Source organism: Oryctolagus cuniculus, chromosome 12, assembly GCF_051225735.1.
Source record: "Oryctolagus cuniculus isolate XC-2025 breed Fujian yellow rabbit chromosome 12, ASM5122573v1, whole genome shotgun sequence".
Classification (NCBI taxonomy): domain Eukaryota; kingdom Metazoa; phylum Chordata; class Mammalia; order Lagomorpha; family Leporidae; genus Oryctolagus; species Oryctolagus cuniculus.
Genome location: NC_142878.1, coordinates 86,188,171 through 86,215,977, shown reverse-complemented (window position 1 = coordinate 86,215,977; position 27,807 = coordinate 86,188,171). Strand labels below are relative to the sequence as shown.

Here is a 27,807-nt window from a genome sequence, read left to right as displayed (position 1 = left end):
GCTTTCCAAATAATCTTTTTCTAAAGAAGGGAGATGCAAGAACAGTGACATAATTCTTTTTTTAATTTGAAAGGTAAAGTGACAAAGAGGGAGACAGAGAGCATCTTCCATCTGCTGGTTCACTCCCCAAATGGATGCAATGGCCAGGGCTGAGCCAGGCTGAAGCCAGGAGCCTGGAACTTCATTTGGGTCTCCCATGTCGGTGGCAGGGGCCCAAGCACTTGGGCCATCTTCTATTTTCCCAAACAGCAGGGAGCTAGATCAGAAGTGGAAAAGCTGGGACATGAACTGGTGCTCATATGGGATGCTGGCGTCTCAGGCAGCTGCCTAACCCTCTCTGCCACAATGCCAACTTTAATACTTTTAAATCAGATCATTGCACCTGAATCCAAAGGAGTTTTTACTAATTTCCATTCTGTGTTTACTTTTAGTAAGAACATATTCCACCACTTTCTCCCAATCCTGCAGAGTAATTTAAGTCCTTTTGTTTGCTTAAAGTCCTCAAGAGCTGGGGACTGCCTGATGATATATTTTCAGCTTCCAAATCTGAGAAAACAATGTTATACTGGAATTTAGAACTAATATGAGCTAGAAAACAGAATCACATGCTGGCAGCAACAGATTTGGGACATCAGCTCCTCATCTGCTGCTGTGAGGGTCTACCCTGCTACAGAATCGGCTGGTATCTGAGTGGGAAGAAACCGCCCCAACTAGGAAAACCACTGCAGGCCTTGCAGAATATACCAGGAACGTGCAAAACGAATGTTGGAAGGGGCCTTTCCTGCTTCCTTGTAACTTTAACCAAAATGAGGCTGTCCTTAGTGTTTCTGAGCAGGTCACAAACGGAATGGCGCCTTCTCCTGGACTCGCGCACATGGTTTTAAGAAACCCTTGTGAAGGAAGGTAGGTCAAGTCACACAATCTCAAGTTCACAAAGTAAAAACATACAAATGACAGGACAACCACATTTAGAAAATGTCCTACAATGTGCATTTTATTTCGTATCATTATACAATGTTTACATACAGTTATAACTCTTAAGAAAATGCTTTTCCTTTACCAATTGTATGTAGTGCCTAAATCTTTCACTCTAACATGGAGAACAGCAGAGTGGGAATCCACACGGAATGCTACCTAGAGAGTGGTCACGGGAGCAATGCAAGTGTGCCAATCAGAAGGGAATGGAAGTCTTGGGAGAGCAGCGCGGCTCACAGATCCTTGGCTTTTTTGAGTTCAGGCATATGGGGTCCACAGTCTCACTCGGTAGTAAAACTCAAGGCAAAATAAATTAGTGTTGGACAGAATTCTAAATTGTACAATGTTGAACAAAAGACTGCAGGGGCGTCTTTTGTCTCAAGTAGCACCGGTGCACACCTGATTGAGTTTCCAACATCGGTCTCCTGCTGACTGTGTCGTTGGCACTTGGGGGCGGGATCGCCCTGCTCTAGTGAGGAGTCCCATGCTGACTAGGCCTACTGTGTCACTAAACTCTACAAAGTGTGGCAACGCCGACCCGGGACACGGCACGTTTAAACCCTACTGCCCTGCCAGGGCTCACCCTTCTGTGTGTGTTGTCCCCACCCCCGACCCAGCTGGTATTTTGCAGGCGTCTCTGTGACAGTGGTGAAAGTAAATAAAAATGCATGTAAGGAGTTTCATGGTAAAGCAGGTGTTTCAAAACAAAACTAAACAAAACAGAACAACAGAAACAAACGGAAAGAATGTGGCCGCGGCTAGGGAGGTTTCACATGTTGTTTAACTCCAGTAAAGTTTGATCCAGCATCTGATGCATACTAAGGTTTTCTTCTTTGGCATGAGCCACTTTCTCTGTGGTGGGATTAGAAAATTCAGACATGAATAGCTGTGCTTTGGGCACCATGGAGCTTTAGGCGAGTTATCAATCACACACACAGGCTGAGACGATTAGAACTAGGCATGCTTGTAAGACATTACTCACTTCCAGACAGGGACCTATGGAGGGCAGGGCGTCTCCGACCCAGAGGCACCACAGGCCCGGTGGATTCTCAGAGCACCCAGGTGCACCCTCAGCAACCGTCCACGCCAAGAACAAAACATACGTGGCGTCTGGTGAGGGTGCACCGACTGTGTGCCGTGGGAACAGGGAGAGGCAAAAACCAAACTCAGCTTGCGGCACAGCTACACACACGGGGGAAATTAATGACAGCAGAGTTACAGGCAGTTAAAGGTCTGGAGTCGTGCTGGGCACAAGCTCCCAGAAAACAACGATGGCATCCATAGGTTTTCTGACGACTTCTACAGTAATTTATTTCTGATGCTTGTAAGAAAATGACCGACACGTTTCATGCATACTTCATTAGGACATTCTCAGTATTTTTATAGTGCTCTATTTATTAGCAGGACACGCTCACCAACACCACCATTAGACTGGATAAAGCATACCTTTCACATAACCAGCTCCTGACATGAGCTCCTGTTTTCAAAAGCTATTTTTCAAAAGCTACATTAAATATTTCAAACATGACACCAGATATGAGGGAGTTACGAACACGAATATGCAATATATAAAATTACATATTTGTAATAGATGTATATATACTTAAAAGCAGGACTCACAATTGTGGGAAACAGAAAACATTTTTTTGGTCCTCATTACATATTGGTTCAAACAGAGGACCTGCTATTGTATGCAGCTGGGTTGACTGTTAAAGATATTCATCCATATATGTAACATATGTGTTTTATCACAAAAGCCATGTGGAGATTAGAGAGAACTTAATCACTCCAGATAAATACAGGAAAACGCAGGTAAGGTCGGCTTTCTGGCCGATTCCTTTAATTTGCATTTCTGCAGAAAGCAACTGTTTTCAACCCAATTCGTGGAAAGTAGGGCTTAAGAGTTCCTGCACGTGGGCTGCATTCCTAGAATGCAACCCATGTGTTTTCACCCTGAGGGGTCTAATCCTCATTCAGGGCCAGCTTTAGTTCATTAGTTAGGCGGCGGTTTTGCTCAAGTTGCTGGTAGAGTTGATCTGTACAGGTCAGCAAGCAGTTAGCAGAAAAGAGGCAGAAGGAAGAGAGGTTAGCCAGACATGGGAAAGGCAGTTAACAGAGAACACAGAGATACCTCCAGCAGACGGCGACTGGTCGCATTCTGAGCTGCTCACCCTAACCCCACGGTTGTCTGTCCTGGGCCCCAGCAGGGTTGTGGGGGATAAAAGGCCTGGCTCACTCAAGGGCAGAATTTCTCTCTGGCTTGGGGGTGGGGGAGCCACAGGACTTGGGGAGGAGGGAGAGTGGATGTTCCTCACCGAATCCACACCTGTGAGCTGAGCCAAGAGCAGTTTCTGGCCACTCTCAGGAACCGAGGCCCAGCTGGAGGCTGGCCCAGCTCAGCACCCTCTTTGTGAGGGCTCAGGGCAGACCCTAGGTGAAACCTCCACCTGCCTCTTTCAGACCCCCTTTCCTGTCTGCTCACAGGGTGGACACCCACCTTCTCAGGACTCCACCCCCCACCCTTGGACCAAGGGAGGCTTCTGCTTCTGCCGCATTCACGTTTTCTGAAATGTGAACCGAGTTCCCTGTGCTTCCCAGTCACCATGAGCCTGGGCACAGACCCTGAATTCTCATCCAACTTCCGGAGTGCGTGTTCCCTTCTCATAGAGCGAAGAACAAACAGGCCTCTGTTCAGGAATTATCTGCTTACTTCTTGAAGAGGGGGGCATTCATGTCGAGTGCTCAAGCATCTACACTCAGACTAGCACGACAGAAATGTTGCACACGGAAGTGCCATCTGATAGCCATGGGCGTGGCGCCCGCCAGAAAAAGCTCGGACATGCGGCGATTGTTCAGAATGATGGACCGTGAAATTCTACTGCATCATCTTAAAAAGGTTGATAACCCTACCCTGGGAGAAATGTGTCACCTGCAGCCCGCAGGTCTGTCGGGAGACCGAGCAGTTGTGGTGGGAACTTCCTCTGCCAGGTGGTAGACAATAGGTAAGATGCTATGCTTGTGTTTGCTAGCATGATATCTGCTGCCTCGTTCTGTTTGCTCATCTACATTTTCTGAATATTTTAAATCTTGCTCAATGGCACTTCCTCCAGGCAGCGCCCCCCACCTCACCAGACTTCTCTCCCTTCTGGGCTCTGAGGGCAAATGTGGAGGGGTTGACTTGCTTCCCTCATCTCAGTATTTTTATAGTGCTCTATTTATTAGCAGGACACGCTCACCAACACCACCATTAGACTGGATAAAGCATACCTTTCACATAACCAGCTCCTGACATGAGCTCCTGTTTTCAAAAGAACAGTTCTGGCTCAATGCTTTACCACACCCCCTAGGGCCTTCCAGGATTTCACATGTGGAGGTTGCACACAGTAAATCCCATGACTGTGTTCATCCCATTTCAGGGCAACTGCTGCCAGGGCAGGCAGGACGTCTCAGTTGGCTGAGGCCCAGCTACAGTGGCAGAAGTCTGGAGGAAGTCTAGAGAACACAGAGGGCCAAAGTGGCTCCAGCTTGCACGGCAGAGGTCCCTAACAGATCTCCTCTGAGCCTGCTCCACTTGAGCTGCCAGGGACCGGTGTGCCTGGGTGGCCAAGGGCAGGGACCTGACATATCCCTGTGCTTACTTCTCCTCTTGCTCTGTGCAGATTCCTAAGTGTCTAAGACCTCTGGCGCCCAGACTGAGCAATGCTTATAGTCTGGTCCAACCAAAGCTCTTGCAGCAGCCGCCACTGGGAACTGGCACTCTGGGCCAGAGCCCTGGGCTCCAAGCACTTCCTTGTAAACTCGGGTTGCTGTTTATCTTCTGAGTGCACCCACCTTCTCAGGCTACTCCAGACCTGCCTCCCCAGCCCTCCTGTACAGGGATCTTAGGGAAAGTGTCCAAGTGCCTGGAAGGGTTTCCCAAAGCCAGATGTGCCTGCAGAATCGACTGCACTTCTGCTCAGACTCATTTTGTTTCTGGCAGGCAGCAGGATTTTTTAGAGAAGGGTGCATTTCTACTGCTCTGAATTTAAAAAAGAACAAACTGAAACTCGAGGTCAGAAGCAGGCCCCAGGAGCCTTGGGGGAGGGGAGGGAGATCAACCAAGAAATCACACCAGTCTTCACACTCAGGTCACTGTCCAGATTCCACAGTTTAAACAAGCTACTGTACTACAGTCTTTGTAGAGTGATGGCCACTATTTTCAGAGCTGGTCTAAGCTCTTAGTAGTAGTATCAGCCCTTTTGGCTAACACAGACTGTACACAGATGATCACCCATGTTCATAAGTACAGCCAGCCTGTCTTGCATGGGTGAAGAAAAACTAAAGTCTACATCATTTTAAAGTTCCAATTTGTAGTTTTTTAAAAATCACTTAATTGTTGTTTGTAAAGTGAAATGCTGACACCAAAATACAAAACACAACTGTATTCTGAACAATTTCTACCAATTACTTTTGTGGACAAAAAACAATCAACTTTAATGGCTCTATTATAAGTGTATCTACTAATGAAAAACAGCCAGTAAATACCAAGATTACTTATGTGCGACCCCTCTTCAAGAATGTGTGTGTGAAGATGTATGAAGAGTACAAAAATAAATCTCGATCTCAGTAGTATTTAGAAAGCCTAAGAATGTCATTTTCCTGATCAAGAGGAAGGTGGCCAAGCAATAGAAATGTTTTGAAAAAGCTTCAACTCTTCTTTGTGCTATGAAGGACGAACAACACCGCTCACCACTTTTTGATTCCAAGATCATTCTCACCGTTCCCCAGAGTGCTGGGGGGCGGCTGTGTAGCCCTTCAAGGAGGGCCTGCCATTGGTTAGCCACATCCCCCTGCCCCCAACACAGGCCATCTAGGAGGCAACACGGAGGGTGGCCAACCCCACCAGCGTAAGCTCTGGCAGAGACAGCACTGCTTGAGTCTGATCTTCTGCCTCCCAGCAGGCGCTGTCCCTGTGTGGAGGGTCTCAACACACTGCCAACGGAACCACCACAGCGCCTGAGAAACCCACAGGTGCCAGGATCCATTCTCACGTATGGAAACCAAAACTCAGAGAGCGATGCGAGAATGGGGTTTTGCTTTTTTTTTTTTTTTTTTTAAGTCTCATATGTCTACTGCTTCAGAAATCTTGACATTGACATCAAATGTACAGAATGAAAAAAAAAGAAAAAAAAAGGCAAGCAAAAATTAACCTTCATATGCGTGAAGCAGATTTGTGGTTTTATTTCAGTGTTGAAATGAAAATGTCAATAAATAGGAAGTAAAAGGAAGAGCAAACAGGAACAGCTTACACAGTGTTTATTTTACACTGACACGAAGAGCTTCTGTACAATAGAAAGCACAGTGTGTGCCTGGGCCTAGGGCAGGTGCTAGAAGACAGACCCAGGGGCAGCTGGAGGACAGACGAGCGCAGAGCTCAGAGAGATGGGACACCCAGCTTGCCGCAGGAGTCTCGGGAGAAGTGAAGCAAAGAAACTTATCTGCGTGAAGACAAAAGGTGGGAGAAAAGAAAAGAGTGGCACAATGGAAACAAGGAAAACTCAGTCACAACATGAGAGCAGCGCGTGACACACAGGAAGCAGCAGACATGCAACCCCGCTGCCAGCTGCACCCTCGGGAGGATGGGAGGACCGGGGACGCCCCAGCTCTGCCTGCCTACCTCTGCCCAGCCCAAAGGCCACCCACAGGCCCTCTCAGGGCAAGGGTTCCTCTTAAGAAGACCCATGAACAGAATTTTAAAATAAGCTAAACTCGCCTTTGAGAATATTCAATTATACTAGCTGCTAAGACTCCCCCACACAATCAGTTTTAGCACTGAGAAACATCTCAGAGACAGATGCTTGGATCCACCCCCATCCGCAAGTAGGGGAAGAGACGATGGAACGTTCTCACTTCCATGCTCTCGGTCATGTGTCTCAGGGCCTTTTTCTTTTTTCTATTTTAGGGTGTGGAGATTCTATAACCTCTAAAGCAGCAGGCACATGTTACACTCTTCAAGCCACTACTTTTCTGCAAGGGGAAAAGCCAACAGCATTTCCAGCTTCCGCGGGATCAGTGTGGTAGTAGCGTGAAGAATCCTCTGAGGAACAGAGGTTTACAGAGGCAGCATAACTTCGGGTTTACATCTGGTTAGTGAGGCATGATCAGTTACGCATGCGCAAGGCTCTGCTCCTGGGAACAAGACTGCCCACCCCGCTCACTGCTCACAGAGCCACAACCTGGGCCCCTGGCGCCCGCACGCAAACTGCACCACCGTGCTTTATGGCTCTGATTTAAAGGTTGTGGCAAATGTTACTGTAGGTATTTTAATCCCTTTTATGTAAATATAGGAAATTTTTAGAGTCTTGGTTCCTTAACAAGAGTTTACTTTGCTCTACAATTCTTAAAAATGAGGAAGACAGGCCCTTTCCCAGCATTATTCTTTGGGCTGGACTGGATCATACTAATTCTCCTTTCGTCGGATCATCAGTATCTTGACATTTTAGGATTTATTTGTAATTACATTTCTTTTATGAAAAGAAATATTGTACTTCGCTGAACCTTAGGAAACCAACTTTTGACACTTCTCGAGTTTCCTGCACAACTACATTGTCTTCCAGTTTTACTAGTTTATTAAAAGGACAGCGTTCAAGGTCACTTGTTCCTTGGGAGGAGCAATCTACTTTAGCATTTACAAAATAAAGGAGAAGGGTTTGTGTAGACAGACTTGGTCTATTTGGCCTTTCTATTAGTAGAATGTGAGAATAAAACAAGGACTGTCCTAGATTATGCAAAAGAGTGAACAAGAGGGTGCAGAGACTGAGCTCACGGGGTAAGGAAGCAGCAGCAGTGAGTTTATCACATAAGCATGAGGGCACGGAGGCGAGCAGGCAGGGTGCATGAACATTTACATGGAAGTCATATCGTTGAGAGCGTGGTCCAGCTCCTCGCTGATGGCTTTGTACTTCAGTTTCTGAGCGTACAGCTCGTCTATGACCAGGAAGTGGGAGGCAGAGGTGCAAGGACATGGAGAGTGATCAAGAGATGGAGGGTGAGCGAGGGCGGCGTAGGAGCCATCCCCCACACAGCAGCAAGAAAAGGACAATGCATGGAGGGGTTGGTGCCGCGGCAGGTGGCCAATGCAGGAGGCGTGCATTTGGTTTTTAAATAATTCGGAACAAAAACAAAGAGAACAAAACCCATTAGAAAATAAAACCAAAAAGACTCCACACGAAAATCATAACAAATATGATGGGTACATTAGAAAAATATGCTCAACCTTAAACAAAACCAAAGACTGGCTCCTGGGTGGCAGGAAAGTGTCTCTTTCACAGAGCTCTATTTTAACCTCACCAGAGTAGTTAGCCACCTGCAGCTGTAAACAATGGAAAAAATACCCCAGGGCAATGTTCTGGAAGGAGAATTAGTGATTACAGCCTGTAACCCTTATCTGGCGCCACCTTCAAACCACGGACTTCCTGGCTAAGCTGGACCACTGGGACGTGGATGTCTTAGTGCCATTTCCAGGAATGCTGTGGTCTCCCTGTGTGCGCTGCTTGACAGCGGTCCTGGAGGCTTGCAAAAGCAAGAAGAGCCAGCACCTGGGGTTCTGTGTGGTGCAGGCCACAGCCTATGTTGCACTTGGGAAGGCTGGCGACCACTTGTCATCCCCTCTTGTCCTCAAAACTGCTACTGTCCGCAGCAACCTGCAGGTTCTTCCCCAACCCCTTCTGCCAGTGACGTAGATGATTTTCCCCCCTGCTTCACAGCTAACCGCCTACAAGTCTCAGAGTTCAAAATTCAGGATTCCCGTTGAGATACACAGGGTGTTACCAAAATAAAACCTACAAATGCTTGAGTATAATTGCCAAATACAAAGCCTTGCTGATTTTCTCCTCTCATTCAGTATTAAAACTATTTTGCTAAGACAACGAAGAAATAACCTAAACCCTTACAGTGAATTCATACTTGGAAAATGATGGGTTGTGTCTTAAAAAAAATCAAGTTCACATCATTCTGATAATTAGGAGCTATCATTAAAGATACAAAATATATTAGAGTCACTCTCACAAACTCCTCACTCAAAATGAAAAATAAATCTGCCCCACACCTGACGAGTGTGAGGGAAAGCTGGTGGCATCTGCCACTGCAGAGGGGGACGTGCCCTGTCTGGTGGCTGACCAGTCACCTCACGAGCAGTGCACGCAGGTCTGAGAGTTGAAGAGCCACAGGTGAAAACCCCAGAGGACAGATAAGGAGAATGTGCAAGAGCAAAGGAGTCTATCAAGGGGGACACACTTGGACTAGAAAACTGTTTTGTCAGGTCAGTATTCAATGGTAAGGATGAAGTTGAAAACACTGTTTCAGACCTTACCTTCTAAGTCATCAATGCTCTTCTCCAACTTAGTTACCGACCTCTCTGCAAACTCAGCCCGAGTCTCAGCCTGTAACAATTTAATTTGTTTTGGTCAGTGAAGGGAGAGTTTACATTTCCAGCAGCTACAAACACGGGCACAATGAGAGGATGGCCTTCAAGGGCCTCAGCCATACAGCGGGTCGAGGATGGCCTTCAAGGGCCTCAGCCATACAGCGGGTCGGAAGCTGCCTGCCACTGGGAGAGACAGGAGCCAGCACTGCACATGAACTCCAAGAATGCCTTGGAATGTTCCTGATTTGGGTCACTGTAACTTTAAAGACTCCCTACCAGCGCCACAAAAATGCAGTTGGCTTCACCCAAAACTCTATTATAATATTACCTCCTTCAGCTTGTCAGAAAGCACCTTGATCTCTTCTTCATACTTGTCTTCCTTCTGTGAGTACTGTAATTAAAGAGAGCATTCCAGATGTCAGGCTGCGGCTCACCACCCGATGCCTTCGCGTACAGGGGACGTGCCAGCCCAGCCAACAGATGTTACGGATCTCTTGGGAGGTAACGGAGCCTCCGCTATCAAATCGCATGCTACAATACATCCTCTGCGCGCCTGCCTATTGCTTTACATGGGATAAGACCAAGATAACCTATCCGCTGGCACTTGGTTTAAATTAAATGGACGACTCACACACCCCACGTGAAATGTATTCTCTACTAAAAACCAAAAGGACGCTGTTAGCAGTAAGCATCAGGGAATCACCGCAGAAAACGCTGTCATTATTACTAACACGCCTACTGTGCGGTAGCGTTCATGAGCAGGGCCTCGGGGAGAGAAAGCGCGCCTCTGGCCAGAGAGGCCCGTTCCCCCGCGGCGTGCTCCTGGCCTACCTTCTCAGCCTGAGCCTCCAGTGACTTCAAGTTGTTCGTCACAGTTTTCAATTCTTCTTCAAGCTCGGCACATTTGCTAACGTTTTCGTTCAGAGGCAGAAAGGGTGGGAGCCAAGCCCAAGGAAGGAGGAGAGAAAAAGGAGAGGGATGGGAAAACATGAACACTGAGTCCCAGAGCTGACGGGCCGCCTTCCAGTAGCCAAACCATCTGGTGCCAAAGCGCTCGGTGCGGCCGCGGACACTGCCCTCTGACCTCACAGCAGTGCAAAGGCAGGGTGGCAAAATCCAATGCGCGGCTAGTGTGATCATTTGGCTTTTTTTTTTTTTTTTTTTTTGGCTGCCCCAAGGAGCATTTATGAAGGGAAACACAAAAGGAGCATAAAGGACCAAGAGAAAGCACTTAAAGCGAGATATAAACAGCAGAGGGCTGAGTGAAGGTGCAGTCGTTACACCCAACAAACCAGTGTGCATTGGAAGCTGAAAGACGTCTGGGTTGCAGTTAAACCTAAAAACCATACATGAGCCATCAGTACCTTATCCTCTGCAGCCATTAATGCTTTCAAGGTCTGATCCATTATTCTTAATTGTTCTTCCAGCTGTCGAACTTGGCTGTTAGTGGACACAGGAAATGCACAAGGCCATTCACAAAATCAGTGTGCAGGTAAGGCATGCAGTGCCACACGCATTCATACACAGACACCCCACACGAGTCCTCCGTGTTCTGTATCATGGCTCATCCACATCCGGTGAGCGCAGGAGGAGCCCGGAGCCGAGACAGGTCAATGTGCAGCTGCCAGAAGTCATGCTGTTTAGTCACCGCTCTGCAGCACCCCACCGCGGCCTCCTGCTGCCGGTCCCGCTTACCCTTCTGAGAGCTCGGCCCGCTCCTCTGCACGCTCCAGGTCGCTCTCAATGATGACCAGCTTGCGGGCCACCTGCAGCAGGACAAACACAGCACGCACACGCCATGGGGCTCGCGGTTCAGATCATGTCCACCCTAGGGTTCTTGTCTACAGACAAGATGGTCCGCCTTGCAGCAGGCTCAGGGGAAGACTCTCCAATAGGAATGCCTGGAGAGAGGGCACCAGAGGCCCTTGCTCAAAACGACCCAGCAGGGTCAGCTACCACAGGGTCTCCATGATGTGAAGCCTCAGTCTGGTGGAGTCTGCCTAACGAACAGCAGCCAGCCCCAAGCATCGAAGGAGGGAGAAATATGAAATTCACAATCTCAAAAATAGCAGTAAGATGAGTGTGATGCATTTTATACTGGAGGCTGCCAAGAAAGAACTGAAAATAACCCCAAGTGCTCCATCGATTTAGTGTTCTGTATGTCAGCTCTCTTTCTGTGGGAGTTAAGAAAGTGGGAGAAGCTAACGTGAGGCGAGCTGGTGAGACAACCCGCAAAGCCTAATCTGTGCTCAGCGCAGGAAAGGAGAGAAGGGATCCTTTGATGCAGCTTAACATCTGCGGGACCAGTCAGACCTGGAGATACTAACAGCATCCCCCTTCAGGAGAGCCATGCTGGGACACAGTAAGGAAAAAGGAAAATCTTGGTGGTCATGTTGGCTGTTACCATGGGGACATGACCAGGCGCAGGTTCACGTGTGACCCAATGCTGACAACAGGGCTCTACCACCTTAGAGGAGAGAGGCTTCCGTCAATCTACTGCGCAGTCATGTGGCCCCTGGTCTCTAAGCTGCCCCAACTGGACGTGTCAGGTCACTCAGACCCTCCCTTCCTAACCAGCCTAACTCTCGCTTCCCTTGCTGGAGATCTTGTGTACTGGTCTTCGGGTGGGAAAGGTGAGGGGAGCTCAGGTTCTTGCCAGTGCTCCTGGTCAAAGGAAGAACCATTTCTAGATAAAGGAATCGTATTTCTCAAGACCACCCATTTCTGCCGTCACTCAGCAATCAAGGCGGGCCACCACCGGGAGCCCAGACGCTTTGGGCCTGGGGATCTGACCTCTTCATACTTGCGGTCGGCATCTTCAGCAATGTGCTTGGCCTCTTTCAGTTGGATCTCCTGAATTTCCATTTTTTCCTCATCCTTTTGGGCTCGGCTTTCAATGACTTTCATGCCTCTGAAAAGAAAGGCAAGCAGGGAAAGCCAACATTTAGCGCAGATTCTGCCAGTTCACATTGCACGGCTGTGGTCTGCGCAGCCCAAAACAGAGCACAGAGCTACTTTTCTTTCCCGAGCCACGAAGCAAGACTTTCCAGAACTAAAGGCAGAAAAGAGACACACAGCCCTCTGTTCACTGTAAGCGAATTTGGGTACTAAAGAAACTGTCCAGGCATCTAACAGTAAATGAAAGGTACCATATGTCAGGATCTTGTTCCAGCCCGGGAGGCACGGAAACAGGAAGAGGCAACATGCCCTCCCAATTAAATGTATAATGGGTTTTGTCCTTTTCCTGTAGGAAGCCTCAGCCTGAAAACAGATCAAAGCTGGAACAAAAGTCATCTTCAGGCACTTCTCTCTGTAGAACAGATTCCAATCCCACCAACCACAGATGAAGACATTGGACTGGCTCACGTGAAACTGCTGCTATTTGACCATTTCAGACCTGGAAGGGTAGCAATTCATATGGTTCAACTGAAAGCTTTCTGAGAAACATGTTTTGACCGTAACACCCCTTTCCTGCTAAGGGTGTCAGGAGACAGAGCTGACACTGTCTTGGAAGCTTTGTGTGTGCGAGGCTCCTATTGCATGTTTCAGAAAGTGTTAAATGACCTCTGATACATCACAGCCTTATGGAATAACAAGTCAGGTTAAAATGGAATTCATTTACAAACAAACCCAACTCAATAGGCTGTAAGATAAGCAAACCAGTATTTTTTGAGACGGTACTATAATATACTTAAGGAGACCTGAGCTCTAACCTTGGCTCAGCCACAAATATGCTGTGAGCCTCTGGGCAAGGCCAAGTCAGTCTCTGAGCCCTTGTGTTCTCGTCTGTAAAGTGAGGGTAATGGAAGAAAAGATCTTGAAGTTTCTTTCACTCCAAAGTTTAACATTACCAGACTGCCCGTAGTGTTCACAGATAAGCCTATTTCAAGAATTCAGCCACTAACTTACTGTTTCGTGTACACTGGAAGAGATCACCAGCCAACCTAAAGAATTCCCCAACTCTTGGTTAGTGAAGACGTAGTAAACAATGGGGAATAATGAACTGGAAACTCCAGGATAAAAGGACATTCTTAGCTCAAGTCTAAGAATACCTTTTACACGTGGTGGCAGAAGCACAGGCTCACTTCACAGATGGAGAAATGGTCAAGATGACGGACAGCACCGACCTGCACCTGCAGCGTTTGGATACCCACACTACCACTGCATCCCGCAAGCGGCAGGATGTTCTCTCTTCTCATGGAGTCTCTCCATGCAATACGCAGAAGCATGACCTCCAGGAGCAGAGCACAGGAGAAAATGCCTGCTGGAAGGCACAAGGTGTGCTGATCCATGAGAGCCATGGTTCTCCTTTACATCTGTAAAGGTGAACCTTGAGGGAGAAGTCAGGCAGAGCCAGGTTACAGTGGAGGTGGGCTCAGAAATGGCGAGTTTCTGCCTGTGTTTGGAGTGCACGCACATGTCTTGTAGGTATTTGTTTTATCTGTGCTTTTTCTTCTACTTATTTGTTAGGTTATTTGATACCTCACAGTCTGCAGTCCCTTTATCTAGCCCACTTTGGTATATTTTAAAATAAAGTTAAATAAATTTTAAAACCTCATGGTGCTTTGAGCTCATTACAGAATAAAGAACCAACATGTATCCAGGGACCCGTCTACCTCCCTGGCTGGGTGGTGAGCTCTGTGAAGGCAGGGATGAGACTGCGGTCTTCTTTGTAAGCTGGGGGCTGACAACAGTGCTCTGCACCTAGCAGAGCTTCCACTAACATCAAATGAGCACAACCAAACACACCTGGGATCAACAGAGGGGAGGACCCTGCCAAGGGACTGCAGCACCTCTAAACCTCAGAAGTCAGAAGCCCTGTGGCTCACCACCGCGAGAAAGGCTGTGCTAACAAGGCTGGATGCGGCGTCCTCACCTCTCACTCTCGTCTGCTGCCTTCTCGGCCTCCTCCAGCTTCTGCAAGGCTGTTGCGAGACGCTCCTGGGCGCGATCCAGCTCCTCCTCAACCAGCTGGATGCGTCTGTTCAGAGACGCTACATCGGCTTCAGCCTAGGCGGAGAGCGAAAGGCACTTAAGAGGCGGGGAGAAAGTGAGGGCGGTGCCTTCAGGAAGTGGCTGGGACTGAAAAACTGTTTCAGACGGGAAGTCTGGGCCTTGTGGTGAGCTCCCTGTAAGTGCATGACAGGGCCTGGCCAGCCCTGGAATTCTTGGATGCGTTGCTGATGTCTACGGTGGGCATCCATATTTGGGTAAATACAGATCCATCCACATGGCTCTCATCACACGTGAACCAGCAGCCAACACTCCCTCATGTGGTCCTCTCTTGCTTAGATTCCAATGCCTTCATTTTACTTGGCTGTTTAAACAGAACCCCCTCACAGCCACTTCATGCCTCAGGGCCTGGGCTGGGGGCAGAGGCAAGAAGATTGACCCAGGCCCAGCCATTCAGAAGACAACAGCAGTACAGTGGAATCACAGTCAGGAGCCTCACTCGACCCTCCTGTCTCCCAGTCACTTTCTCAAAGGAGCCTTAGAATGGAACTAAGATATTTTAAAATTCACTGGTGTTAAAAAGCACTGGATCATTAAGGTCTTCAGATGGTGTAATTTCTCCTCTCCACCACCCCTTTCTAAGAAAAGTATCAAACTCCTAAGGAGAAAGCAACAGACACTGTCACTTGGTATCTATCTCTGAAGTAAAATGTTTCTTGAGGGGCCGGTGCCCTGGCTCACTTCCTTGATCCTCCGCCTGCTGCACCGGCAACGGGTTCTAATCCCGGTTGCTCCTCTTCCAGTCCAGCTCTCTGTTGTGGCCCAGGATGGTCCAGGTGCTTGGGCCCTGCACCCGCATGGGAGACCAGGAGGAAGCACCTGGCTTCTGGCTTTGGATTGGCACAGCGCGCCAGCCGTAGTGGCCATTTGGGAGGTGAACCAACGGAAGGAAGACCTTTCTCTCTGTCTCTGTCTAACTCTGTCAAATAAATTAAAAAAAAAAAAAGTTAAAAAAAAAATGTTTCGGCCGGCGCCGCGGCTCACTAGGCTAATCCTCCGCCTAGCGGCGCCGGCACACCGGGTTCTAGTCCCAGTCGGGGCGCCGGATTCTGTCCCGGTTGCCCCTCTTCCAGGCCAGCCCTCTGCTGTGGCCAGGGAGTGCAGTGGAGGATGGCCCAGGTGCTTGGGCCCTGCACCCCATGGGAGACCAGGAAAAGCACCTGGCTCCTGGCTCCTGCCATCGGATCAGCGCGGTGCGCCGGCCGCAGCGCGCCGGCCGCGGCGGCCATTGGAGGGTGAACCAACGGCAAAGGAAGACCTTTCTCTCTGTCTCTCTCTCTCACTGTCCACTCTGCCTGTCAAAAAAAAAAAAAAAAAAAAATGTTTCTTGGGGATGCAATGGTCGTCTGCTGCCCCAAGCGTTTGTTACTATGAACCTCCGCACACCTGCAGGACCCAGGATCCACTTTGTCACCTGCCAGTCACAGACCCTGCAGGAAGATGAAGCTGCTCACCAGCACCATTTCCTCATCCTCACCCACTATGAGTGTGTGCTACCAAGTGAGGGGCTCTCATACTTGTACTTTTCTAAAAATTACAGTGTATACCCAAGGACCGATGCTAGTTCTCTCTATGGGAAGGTACTTCAGAAGTTCACAGGAATTAATAAGTAATGGAATTAAAAGTTTATTTTGGGGGGCCAGTGTCACGGCACAGCAGGTTAAGCTGCAGTCTGCAATGCCTACATCACGTATGGGCGCCAGTTCAAATTCTGGCCGCTCCACTTCCAACCCAGCTTCCTGCTTATGTGCTTGGGAAAGCAGTGGAAGACGGCCCCAGTACTTGGGCCCCTACACTCCCACAGGAGACCTGGAAGAAGTTCTGGCTCCTAGCTTTAGACTGGCCCAACTCTGGAAGTTGGAGACATTTAGGGAGTAAGCCAGAGGATGGAAGATCTCTGTGTCTCCCTCTCTAACTCTGCCTATCAAATAAATAAATACATTTTTTAAAAAGTGTTTTTCATGAACTTTTAAAACTACTCTCATACATCCCTGTCTTCTTGACTAAACTGTAAGCTGCTAACATCCAGCACCCAGGTTCTCTGCATTGAGTGGGCTCCATGCCCGATTAATGAGCGAAACCAATCTAATTTAAATAAAAGCAACATTCTTAGCTCACAGACTCACAATATACAGAATCTGAAATGCACATGTAGTTACAAGAGAGGATGCAGTCACAGTCCTGAACCAAAGGTATATACACACTCAGCTCTTGGGTCATCTAGATTTATAAGAGTAAGTCATCTCCAACCACAGTGAAGGTCTCTATAAAGACATTTAAATATAGTTTTATCTCAATAAAAATTACTGTGTAGTAACTGAGTGATGGAGAATGAGAAATGAACCCAGGGAGGAGCAGCAACAACCTCACTGGCCAGCAAAATCAGTCATTACCAATGTGCAACTAGGAGCTGGCCCAGCCAGGAAGGACCAACTTGGCTTCATTCTGCTTTCTTTGCAGAAGGGTGGAAGGTGGCAAGATAACTTTTTGAAGTACAGGGAATTGCTTTTTTTAAAAAATCGTTTTTACTGGGAAGGATGTGTACACTCTGGGCATACTTCTGAGTTAGGTTCGGTTTCTTCACTTTTCTGTAGCTCCCATCTGGTAAAATGCAACTCCTTTTATGAACAGGGAAAGATACAAACAAGCAACCCTAAAGGTTGAGACAAAAATGAAGAGCTAAATAAATGAGCAAACAAACCAAAAACCAGCAGAAAACCCCACAACAAAACCTCTTAAGAGTACCTGGGCCGCACATTCCTTTTTTTTTTTTTTGGGTCCTTTCTTCCCTCGCTCTTATTTCTAATACAGAGGTAAATATCCTAGTACAGACGTTGCGGTCTATCAGGAATGGCAACAAGACTTTAAAACCCTGCTATGTTTTTAGCTCCCTGCTCTGCTTCAGATCTGGGCCCTAACCCTGCAGGCTCCGTGCTCGGGGAAGGACTGTTTCCGTTCTGGGGAACAATCTTTAGGGCAACAGCTGAGTCTATGTCCTCAGCGTCCCACATAGCTGAGGCACCAGAGGGGAAGGAGACAGCACCCTGTGTTTACTCCTGTCTCGGACCTCGAAGGTTCCCCCAATTAATCTGTATCTTCCCTCTTAATGCTCCCCAAACCCCTGTTCTTTCCCATGGTTCCTGGCACTGCGTTCAGCAGAATGCTGTTTTGTAAACATCACTCATGCCCTTCCCCCAGGAGCATTTTGTAGCTTCCCCAAATGGAGGCTTTCCTGCAGGAGCCCCTGTGGGAACACACAGGTGGGACTGGGCATGAAGAGAAGAGTCCCACAGGTGGCTGGCCCTTCCTGAGGAGCCGCTGTTAGTCTGCAGGAGGGGCCTTCCCTGCTCAGCTGGGAGGCTCCCAGAACACGGCCCAGTGAGAAGTTCCCGTGCTGGGTGTCAGAACCAATTAGGGGATGTGTCCAGGCCCCCTCCCTGGAGATTCTGGCCCAGGAGGTCAGAGGGGAGGGTGGGAATCCACACTATAAATAAGCAATTCCCTCCCCCCACCACCACCCAAAGAAGCTGACAAGTTCTGAGGGAGGGAGCTGTCCGGCCAGCACTTAGCCATAGAGGACGAGGGACGGATCTTTGACCCCAAGGGCTTTGGTATGCTGGGGAGGCACAGCCATCAGCGAGAGGACTAAAGTCTAAGCTCCTGGCCCCATGGGCTGCCCGTCACTGCTCCTCCTGGTTGCTTACATTACAGGAGCCTGGAACTGGCAGCTCTCCCCCTGGATTCTCTATGGACTTCAGAGGAGGTTTTCTACCACTGCTCTAACCCCAGCTCCCTGAGAAAGGCCGCAAGAACGCAGCCCAGCCAGGACTGGAGAGCACTTACTGCAATGGGCATCATCCACTTCATGAGTCATCTCAATCAGCTTCAAAAACGGCAGGGTGGGGGCAGCTCCCTGCTAATGCACCTGGGAAAGCAGCGGAAGATGACCCAAGCCCTTGGGCCCCTGCACCCACGTGGGAAACCCAGAAGAAGCTCCTGGCTCCTGGCTTCAGATGGGCTCAGCTCTGGCCACTGTGGCCATTTGAGGAGTAAGCCAATGGATGGAAGACCTTGCTCTCTCTTCTCTGTAACTCTTTCAAATAAATTAAAATAAATCTTAAAAAAAAAAAAAAAAACCAGCAGGGCACAAAATGGGACACTCCACCGAGTAGCATCAGTGGGTAACACACAGGTCATGGAATCACGGGGACAAGCCTACTGCCCCAAGGTTTCAAGAGCAACAGGCAGAGGCGCTTGCAGGTTGCAGCCAGGACGTGAGCGTAGCAACTGCGGTGCCTTCCTCTTTACACAGCTTCCCCTGGGGAAACTCAGCCCTCAGACAGCCCTTCAGGCCTGTTGTAACTGGTCTACCTGAAATTTTGTTCAGGTCTCTAGAATTCAAGATATGGCTCATTTAATGATTTCATCAAGGCCACTTCTTTCTGTCCTGTACCCTCATTTATTATGCTCTAGTTTCAAAAAGGCCACACGTCTCTCACTAGCTTTTATTTCTAGTATGCTCTTTCCAAGTTCTGCTATTTCCTTAGACATTTTCTAAGGCTCTTTACATCACAGCACCTGTGGACAAGCACACAGCCCATGATAGTCTGCTATTTCACGCAGAGAGAAATAACAAGGCATTTAGGGAGGGTCAGGAACCCAGAAACGAACAGTCTGCAGGCATGCAAATTGCCCTTAGTGTACCGCCTCGGCTCTCTCCTGCCAGCCAAGCCCTTCAGCTTGGGATGCCAGTTTCTTTCGTTGCCAAAGTGCTATTGTGTCCTAACACGAAACAGCGACTCGGAAATGACACCGCTGTATCGCTGTACTGCTACCGATGCCTTCCTGCAGATCCGTGTGAGATCACCGCCCCGCGTTCTTGTGAGGTGCACATGTTGCAGGTGCTCCCCAACCCCCACAGGTGGTGGCTACCTACACAGAAATCCAGTCATGCCCACCTCAATACTGCAAAGATATTATTCCAAATCAGATCTGAAAAAAGAAACCCACGCTTTTACAAGGCCCAGATTCTCACAAAATCCAGATGCTTTAGCTAATACAAAAAAACAAAACAAAACAAAAAACCTTTACCTAAAAAAAATAGTACTCCAGTTAAGGCTAGTAAGAAGAAATGATGGTATGGGAATAATATTAAAGCCTGAAAATTAATCCTCTGGAATACATTTTCAAAGTTCTGCCTGAGCCAGAGTGAAACACTGGATGGTCAAAGGTCACATTTCTTTGGTTCACCCAAACTGGAGCTATACAGAGAAAAAGGTTCACTCAACCTGCTGTGTGAGGCCAAGTGGCTACAGCCAAGCTAACTTCTGCCCTTATATGGTAAGGAAAGGGAAAAAAACACTGATGACATTAAGGGCACTCCCATGGATAACAGATAAACACAACCTCCTCTCTCTGTGCCAAAGCCTATAATTTACGAGACATGCTTGTATAATGAGGGAGAGCAGACCTGAAGGAGGCATTTGCCTTGCCTACAGAAGAAAGCGGAAACCCAGAGTACAGCACACATTCCACTCACAGCCACCCTGGGAGTGCCAACAGCTCTGTTTCCTGCTCCCAGGAATACTGACCCGTTCTGACTAAAGAGGGAAAGGGCTGGGACTTTTGGAAAACTAGTTCTTTCCCATGATTTACTAAGGTTGCCAATTACAGACCTACTAGCTGCAGCGGAAGGCTCTTGTTTGCTGGCACTGCCAGAAAGGAGGAAAGAGACTGGCTCTCCCTTGTTATTTTAAAAGAAAAAAAATAATGACGAAAAACAAATAGAACTCTTGTGGGTCATACGACCTAGAGTCACCCACTACACCAGCAAAGTAGCCTCCTTCCAGTGTTCTGAAGGGCCCACACACCTTGAAAATGCAGAGAAGGAGGAGCCAAGCGAAGGCTACTTTTTCCTAGGTAAGTGCTGGTTTAACCAGGCCAGCGAACGCCAGCCTGTCTGAACGTGGAGTTTCTGAATTTATACCAACTCTCCAAATCTTTTTCACAGCGGCTCTTGGCTTTGTCACTGAACCTTTATATTTATTGTCAAGACAAACTGTTACTGCTAGCTGGACTCAAACCCAAGCTATGTCTAACAACTACCTAAATCAGCTATGTTTAAATCCCAGTTGGGAAGAGCTTGCAACCTGAAGTTCTCTCTTCAGTGGTCTGACCCAGTCCTCAGGTTCTGAATCTGATTACTGAGACAGCCTGTTTTCAAAAGTGACTTTAAAAAATATCTGAAACCATGACATAAAGCCTTGAAAAGAAAAAAAAAAGTAGTGTTTTTAGCTAACTGACACAGAAGCAGTACAATAAACACGGTGCACCAGAAGGGCAATATAAACGTAATACACGCCCTCCATAAGGCTTGTCTTCAGCTTCAGAGTCTTAGGCCAGGGGTCAGCGCCAGGCGCTCCTGCCGGGCCACACTTTCCCTTTCTTTACCGGGTGAGGTGGGGTCTGCCTTCTGCCCTGAATACTGCTACAACCCACCAAACATTCCTCCCAGCCTGCCCACTTCTGCCCTCCGTGTTCCAGAAAAAATACCCAACTGTTGGCTAACAGCATAAGCCGAGTGTCTGATGATACATTGCGGCGAGCAGACCACACTCCTGCAGGCCACGCCTGCTAGGTGCAGAGCTGCAGGTGGAGGCCCACGGGCTGATGTCGGCGGAGTGCAGCTTCAGCCACAGCGGACGGTCCGCAGCACCAGCTGTTGTGCCAAGCCCCACCGTCATTTCTTTCTTTCCAGGGAAATCTCGCTATTGTCACCCAGGTTGCACACTCAGGGAACCCAGGCCCTGGGAAGGTAGGCCACCTGCCCATAGCCAGTGACCTGTGGGACCAGAATTCTAATCCTGGCAGTCTGGGTCAGAGTCCTAACACTTGCTCCTCACCTTCCATTGGTTCTCACGGGTCAAGGTCAGCTGCTGGCCAGAGCGGGAGTTGCCACTGATTAATCTCCCGGCGCCTTGCCCTCCGAAGCAAACACTGCCGATCATCTTCTGCCTATTGATTTCTCATTCCTGGCTGCATTTTATCTGCCACTTCCTCTGAGGAGGACCCGTTTGCTTCTCTGTATTTTACGAAAAACGGGTCTTGAAGGTTGGCCACCAGCCACCCGGCTGTGATCCACAGTTAACCAGGAGGATTTCAACTCAGAACAGCCCCGGGTATTCAGCACAGCTGGACACGTATCAGCGATTACCGTGAAATCCCCCAGGCGTTTGAGTATCCTGATTTAAAGCCACACACTCGCACTCAAAGCCGCCACCAAAGACCTAAACCACCCGTCTGCGGGAAGCCAGGTAGGTAGCTGCCTTCAGCCAGGGGCAGGGTGAGCCGCAGCAGCCCACACCCCGGAGCTGCCGGCATTCAGCAACAAAGGAGCATCTATCCTTGCAGCTGGGGTCACAGGGTGCATCCTACGCAAGCCAGCTCCTCTCGGAACCGGCTGCTGCCAGCACCCAGGCCGACCCCGGAAAGAGGCCTTGGGCCACGCCGAGCATCCCCGGGCCCCGGCCGGCCTCTTCTCGCCCCTTCCGGAAGAAAGGGGTTTCCCTTCCTCAGGGTGAGGAATGCCGGCGGCGCACATCCCCAGGCCCCTTCCTGCTTCCAGAACCTTCTCAACACCTCCCCTGCCTCCCCCGTCGGAGGGTTTACTTCCGACCAGCGCGATGGAAAGGAAGGGCCGAGAACGGGCATGGCCGCTCCCCAGGACCCGCGCCAGCCGGCCCAGGTGCGCCAGGTGCGCCTCAGGGACGCGGGTCGCCGGGCTGGCCGAGAGCCCCCGCGGGCCGCCGCGAGGTGACGGGTGGGCTCCTTACGGTCTCCCTCAGCTTCCTCTCGTAGTCCAGCTCGCGCTGCAGGCTGCCCGCGCGCTCCTCGGCGGCGTCCGCCTGCTCCTGCAGGCTCCGGATCTTCCTCCGCACCGCCTCCAGCGAGCTGCTCCCCGCCATGGCGCGGGGCGGCGGCCGGGCTGCGGTGCGAGAAGCCGGCTGCTGCGCTCCGGCAGCCGAGCGCCGGTCCGCCCCGCCCAGGCCGTTCTGCGCGACGGCGGCGCCCCCTGTGGCCCAGGAACAGCCCGGAAGTCTCGGCTTCCCCGCGGCGGCAGCGGCGGCGAACCGCGGGCGGGCGCGCGAGCGCCGGGGGGCGGGGGGCGGAGCGCGCGCCGCGGACCCCGGGGAGTAGCAGCCCGCCCGAGGCACTGCGCATGCTCGCGGCCGCCGCGGCACCTGGCGGGCTGGGCTGCAGCGGCGCGAGGCGAGGCCTCGGGGCTTGGACGCCCCACACCCCTGCCGGCGCCGAGGCAACCCCGCGTGGCCGAGCTGCCTGCTCAGGGCGACGGCGCCTCCTGCTGGCCGCGGCTGGACTGAGCTCCCTCATGAACATAGAGTGCTCAGCAGTCACCCCTATTTGGAGAGCAGGCCTCCTACATTTAAAATCGTGCCGGCTCCCTCACTGGTTCCCTCGTTGGCTGTGTAATTCGGAGCCAAGTAACTTGACTTCTCTGGGCTTCAGCTATAAAAATGGGGGTTATTGCCAGCAAGTTCCCCAGAGGGCTGCGGCGAGTTAGTATACTGAGTTAGTACACAGCGCTCAGCGCACGCAGTTAGGGGCTCTAAGTAATACAAACTCAGGCACTGTCGTGAGGAGCGGAGCTGTGGTCCCGCTTGCTTTTCCACAAGAACTGTGGTCTCCGGGGTTCTGCCTAGGTACGGCCTAGGAATCCGACTAGGATCTCCTGGAATCGGACCGGTTCCGGGACACTGTTTGGCCATGTCTCCCCCCTCCCCTCCCGGCGCCCCCGGACAGCGCCAGGGCCCCCAGGTCCTATTCCAGCAGGGATGGTTCAAGTAACTGGGTCCCTGTACCTTTACTTCTTCTTAAAATTTGACGGGAGAAAAAGGGGGCTTTCTTTATTTGCAGTCAAATGCTCTACCACCGAGCTATAACCCGGCCACAAAAAAAGGGGCTTCCTTTAAAAGGCACCCCAAGACAGGCCTTAGAATCCTGGCCACAGCTGTGTGACAACCACCACGGTCGGGAGCTCCGCCTTGCAGTCTCCCCGCTTTCCTCCGCGCCTTTGTCACAGAAGAGCTTCACGGTTAGTGCCTGAAGCGTTAACACATACCGAGAAATAAAACAGAAAGGAAACGCGCTGGCCTGGCTCCGTTCCTGGCCGGGAGGAACCTCCTTTGCTGTCCTGTCTCACTTTCTCCTCCCCGACTGAGACACACCAACCACTGGCCTGTAGGGGGCGCCTCACCCCTTTGTCTGGTCAGGCCGGGGCTGCCAGGTGACGGCTCCTTCCCTAAGCACAGATATGGGGGCGTGGGGGGAGCATCTGGGAATATTCGGGAACAGCACAGAAACTTCTAGACATTTGCAAGTGCTCCAAGCAGCCAACGAGTGACTTAATGTCCGGCTGCTCAAACACCTGGGGATGGGTTTCAGGTGAGTTCATTTCCAAGCTGATGTCATCCCCGAAGAGTTTAGGAAGATTTGTTTTCAGCCTTGGCTGTAGGTACTTAAGGCCTGGGTGGTTAGAAATACCGATGCCGATGCCCAGGTAGCAAAATGGGGAAGGGACTGGGGCCAGCGAAAATGCAGCTCTCCCCTTCCACCCAGCCTCACTCAGGTGGTAAAACAGTACAAGATTCACAGGCGGCACCCCTCAGTGACTCTTCCTGCTAGGAAGAGCCCACTTCTGAAAATGACCTGTACAGTGTGTGGGTAAGTTAGTAGAAAAGATGTCTCTAGTGCTACTCATTGCGAATTATAAAAACGGTTTATACTGATGACTAAAGACTGAAATGCCGGGGCCGGCGCTGTGATGCAGCGGGTTAAGGCCCTGGCCTGCAGTGCCAGCATCCCATATGGGTGCCGGTTCTAGTCCCAGCAGCTCCACTTCCAATCCAGCTCTCTGCTGTGATCTGGGAAAGCAGTAGAGGATGGCCTGGGTGCTTGGGCCCTTGCACTTACATGGGAGACCCGGAAGAAGCTCCTGGCTCTTGACTTCAGATCGGCCTAGCTCTGGCCATTGCGGCCATCTGGGGAGTGAACCAGTGGATGAAAGACCTCTCTCTCTCTCTCTCTCTCTCTGGCTCTACCGCTCTGTGCAACTCTCTTTAAAATAAATAAAATAAATCTTAAAAAAAAAAGACTGAAATGTCTGAATCCCCAAAATAGCGTGATCCCACCTCAAGAATTTGACTTCTCTTCCACCTCCTGTTTTCTGTGTTGTCCTCCTGAGTCTGCACTGTTTTTACCAGTTTCATCATCACTCTCAATATAGCATTTCTTCCCCAATTTTTCAACATCTCTTTAAGCTCCCAACAGCCTACAGGGTCTTAAAGGGGAAAGTGTTCAATACTCTATCAAAACCAAGTATTCCATATTTAGGGACACTTTTCCAGGGGCAAAAAAAAAAAAAAAAAAAAAAAATCAAATCCCTGGACTCCCTCCCCTGCTGGCCGTGCCCCACAGCTGACTTTAAATAGCTTCTTTTCTATTTTTGCCCCACCCCATTCCAAGGTTCCTTTGAACAAGACTTTTCAATAAAGATGGCACTACATGGTTATAATAATTAGTATCTCTTCCCCCTTAAGAGTTGTAGTAGTTTCCCCCTCCTTCTCTTGCCCTGTGTGTTAGTGGGCTATTTTCAAATTCTTGGCATTCTTTTCCTTATAAGGAATATCTCTCCTGGAACTATCAGGGGCTCTTTTGAAAAAAACTAAAAGAAATCTGCTGGAGAAATTTGGGGGAGACCGGCATCCCTCCTGCAGCCATCTACGGAGCAGACATCTGATCTGCATTAGGCAAAGCAGGCGCACACTTATTTGTGTCTTTTGGCTCTTTTTCTAAAGCCAGGTAGCTTATAACCGAAACATCTTAGCTACATCAGTACTTCCCCAAACACCTCTTCCGTTAGCCTTGATTTCCACTGAAAGCGTCTGTTTGTCAGATTCTAATCGTCCTGTGTCTGGATGTCTCATTTACAAAGCACACCCAGAGATGCAGGTCAAACCCTTCTTGCTACAGAACTGACACTCTTCAGTAATTTGCATTTTATTCATCTACCAAAAAATTCTGCAGGGGCCCTTGGTGGTTCAACTTCCGGCCCTTGCTTTCCCTGGAGTTCTTACATTCTTGGAATTGTTACCAACTTCCCAAAGAATTCTTTTCTAATTGGGCCTCTAGGCTTAATTGGCTTCCAGAACAGAATCCAACGGGTGTGAAAAGAAGTGGCTCCGTTGGAAATCTCGTGCTTGGTTTGGCTTTCCAAGGGGAAAGAGGGCCCAAAGACTCAAAGGGCAATGGACAGAGTGCTATGGAGCTTAGCCCTGTGTGCATCACCCCTGAAACTATGCGGTGCCTGTCATCCTGTTGACAGGTGGGGGTGGGGCAAAGAGGAGGGGCAGGGGGCAGCTAGCTCACCATACCATATAAAGCACTGAGCTATATTTAACTCCTAGCTCACTTTCTGGATCTGGTGCCCTGGGACTGCACACTCAAGCAAGTATCACCTTCCCAAGCAGACCGTAAGGGCTGGACTAAGATTTCCTTAGGAGCAAGGAAGGCTCAGGGTATCCCTGTGTGCCCATGGGAAGCTCAGTCTTCTAAGCAAAACTCACCACTGTGTCATTTCTTCAATTAAGCGACCAGGCCCTTTGTACCTTAACTGTACTCACCACCACCACCACACACGCGCGCGCACACACACACATACCCAGAACTTACACTCACTGAAGGTGGCAAAAAGGAAATAAAGGAGACTAGGCATTCTCTGCGTGCACAAACCTTGGTGATGATACCTCGGGAGGTTTTCTGCCACCACGGAGTCAAGGCTCACCTCCAGACTCCACTTTCGGGTGCTCTATTCTCCCAGCTTCTCACCCACCCACCTCTACTTCCAGGAGGATGAAGAAGAGGAGAAACAGAGAGAGAAATGGGTGAAATATCATGTGTGCAGCAGCAGCAGCAGCAGCCGAAGGGGCATCCAGTGCTCTGGGCTACGTGCATGTGTTCAGCACAAGGAGGCAACCCTTCTCCATTGCTTTCAGGCCCCTATGGTGACCCCCAGAGTAGCCGCTGGGGCGCGCGAGGTGAGGGAGGCGGTGTGAGCGTGCACTTACGTCGGTGGCCTTTTTCTCTGCCAGCTCCAGCTTCTCCTGGGCATCTTTGAGAGCCTCAGAGTATTTGTCCAGTTCATCTTCAGTGCCCTTGAGTTTCTTTTGTAGCGACACCAGCTCATCTTCCAGCTGGGAGTTGGCCGCGGGGTATGGGGAGGGGGTGGTGGTGCAGCAGGCAGCGTGATCCCGCAGGGGCGGGGTGTGGGTGCACAGAACCAGGACAGGGACAGCGGGAACGCGAGAGGGAAGGACAGGGAGGGAGAGAGAGAGAGAGAAGAGAGACAGTTAGCCAGTCGTGCTGGGCGCCTTGCCGCGCGCCCCGGTACCTTGGCGGCGGCTTCGTCGGCGGCCAGGAGGCTGTCCTCCGCCTTGTGCAGCTCCTCCAGCACCCGGTCCCGCTCGTCCTCCGACGCCCGCAGCAGCTTCTCCTTGGCCGAGATGTCCTCCTCCAGCTAGGGGTGGGGGGCGGCGGCGGGCGCGGGCGGGCGGCCGGGACGGACCGGGTGTTAGACACACACAACACAGGGGCACGCGTTGGCTAGGGGCGCCGCGGAGCTGGGGTTCCAGGGGGCCCAGCTGAAGCCAATGCGGAGCAGAGCCCGCGCCTCCCCTCCCCATTTCCCAGGACGGGGCTTCAGCCACGGTCTCAGCCTTGTCAGGTCCACAACCCCCAGGGCGCAAAGCAGCGTCCTGGTGTGCTCTTGGGTGCTTTCTGACGCTTAGGAAACAATTCCAGGACTCCCTTCTTCCGCCCCAGAGTCCCCGCCTGAGTTTGAGGCTTGATTCTCCGCGGTCGGAAGGTCAAAGACCTCGACGCCCCCCACCCACCGCCCGCCTAGAGTGACACCCGGTCCTGGGACTCAAGTGCCTTCAGGACTCGAACAGACTTCGTGGGCTGTGGGAACGTGAGCAGGGACCTCGGTGTCCCCGGACGGGACGGAAAAGTGAGAATAAGACCCAGGCTGGTGCGTGCCCTTCCCCTCCCAGGCGCGCTCCCGGGCCGCCTCGGCTGGGGGCCGGGATCGCCGGGCCGACGGAGCGCGGGCGCTGGGCGGCCGCAGGGCCGGGGAGGTGCAGACCTGCTTGCTCCTGTCTTCCGCCGCCTTCTTATCGGCCTCGGCCTGCTCCGCTCGATCTAAGGCATTCTCCTTGTCGAGCTTCAGCATCTGCATCTTCTTCTTGATGGCGTCCATGGTGGCGGCGGCGAGGGGCCCTGAGGCTGCGGCGGGAGCGGAGGGAAGAGGCGAGCGCGCTGGGGCTGCCGAGCCGGAGTGC

General features: G+C 50.6%; 1 protein-coding gene across 23 annotated transcripts; it reads right to left on the bottom strand.

The window, feature by feature from the left end:
* Positions 1 to 967: 967 nt before the first annotated feature.
* Positions 968 to 27,807, bottom strand: TPM1 (tropomyosin 1). Of its 23 annotated transcripts, none has more exons than XM_008268811.5 (10): positions 27,612 to 27,807; positions 26,859 to 26,984; positions 26,536 to 26,661; positions 14,256 to 14,389; positions 12,173 to 12,290; positions 11,075 to 11,145; positions 10,211 to 10,286; positions 9,708 to 9,770; positions 9,326 to 9,395; positions 974 to 1,827 (listed from the first exon to the last, which is right to left on the bottom strand). In XM_008268811.5, exons 1-10 carry the CDS (start codon positions 27,723 to 27,725, stop codon positions 1,745 to 1,747), a joined length of 981 nt encoding a protein of 326 aa, XP_008267033.1. In that variant the 5' UTR covers positions 27,726 to 27,807; the 3' UTR covers positions 974 to 1,744.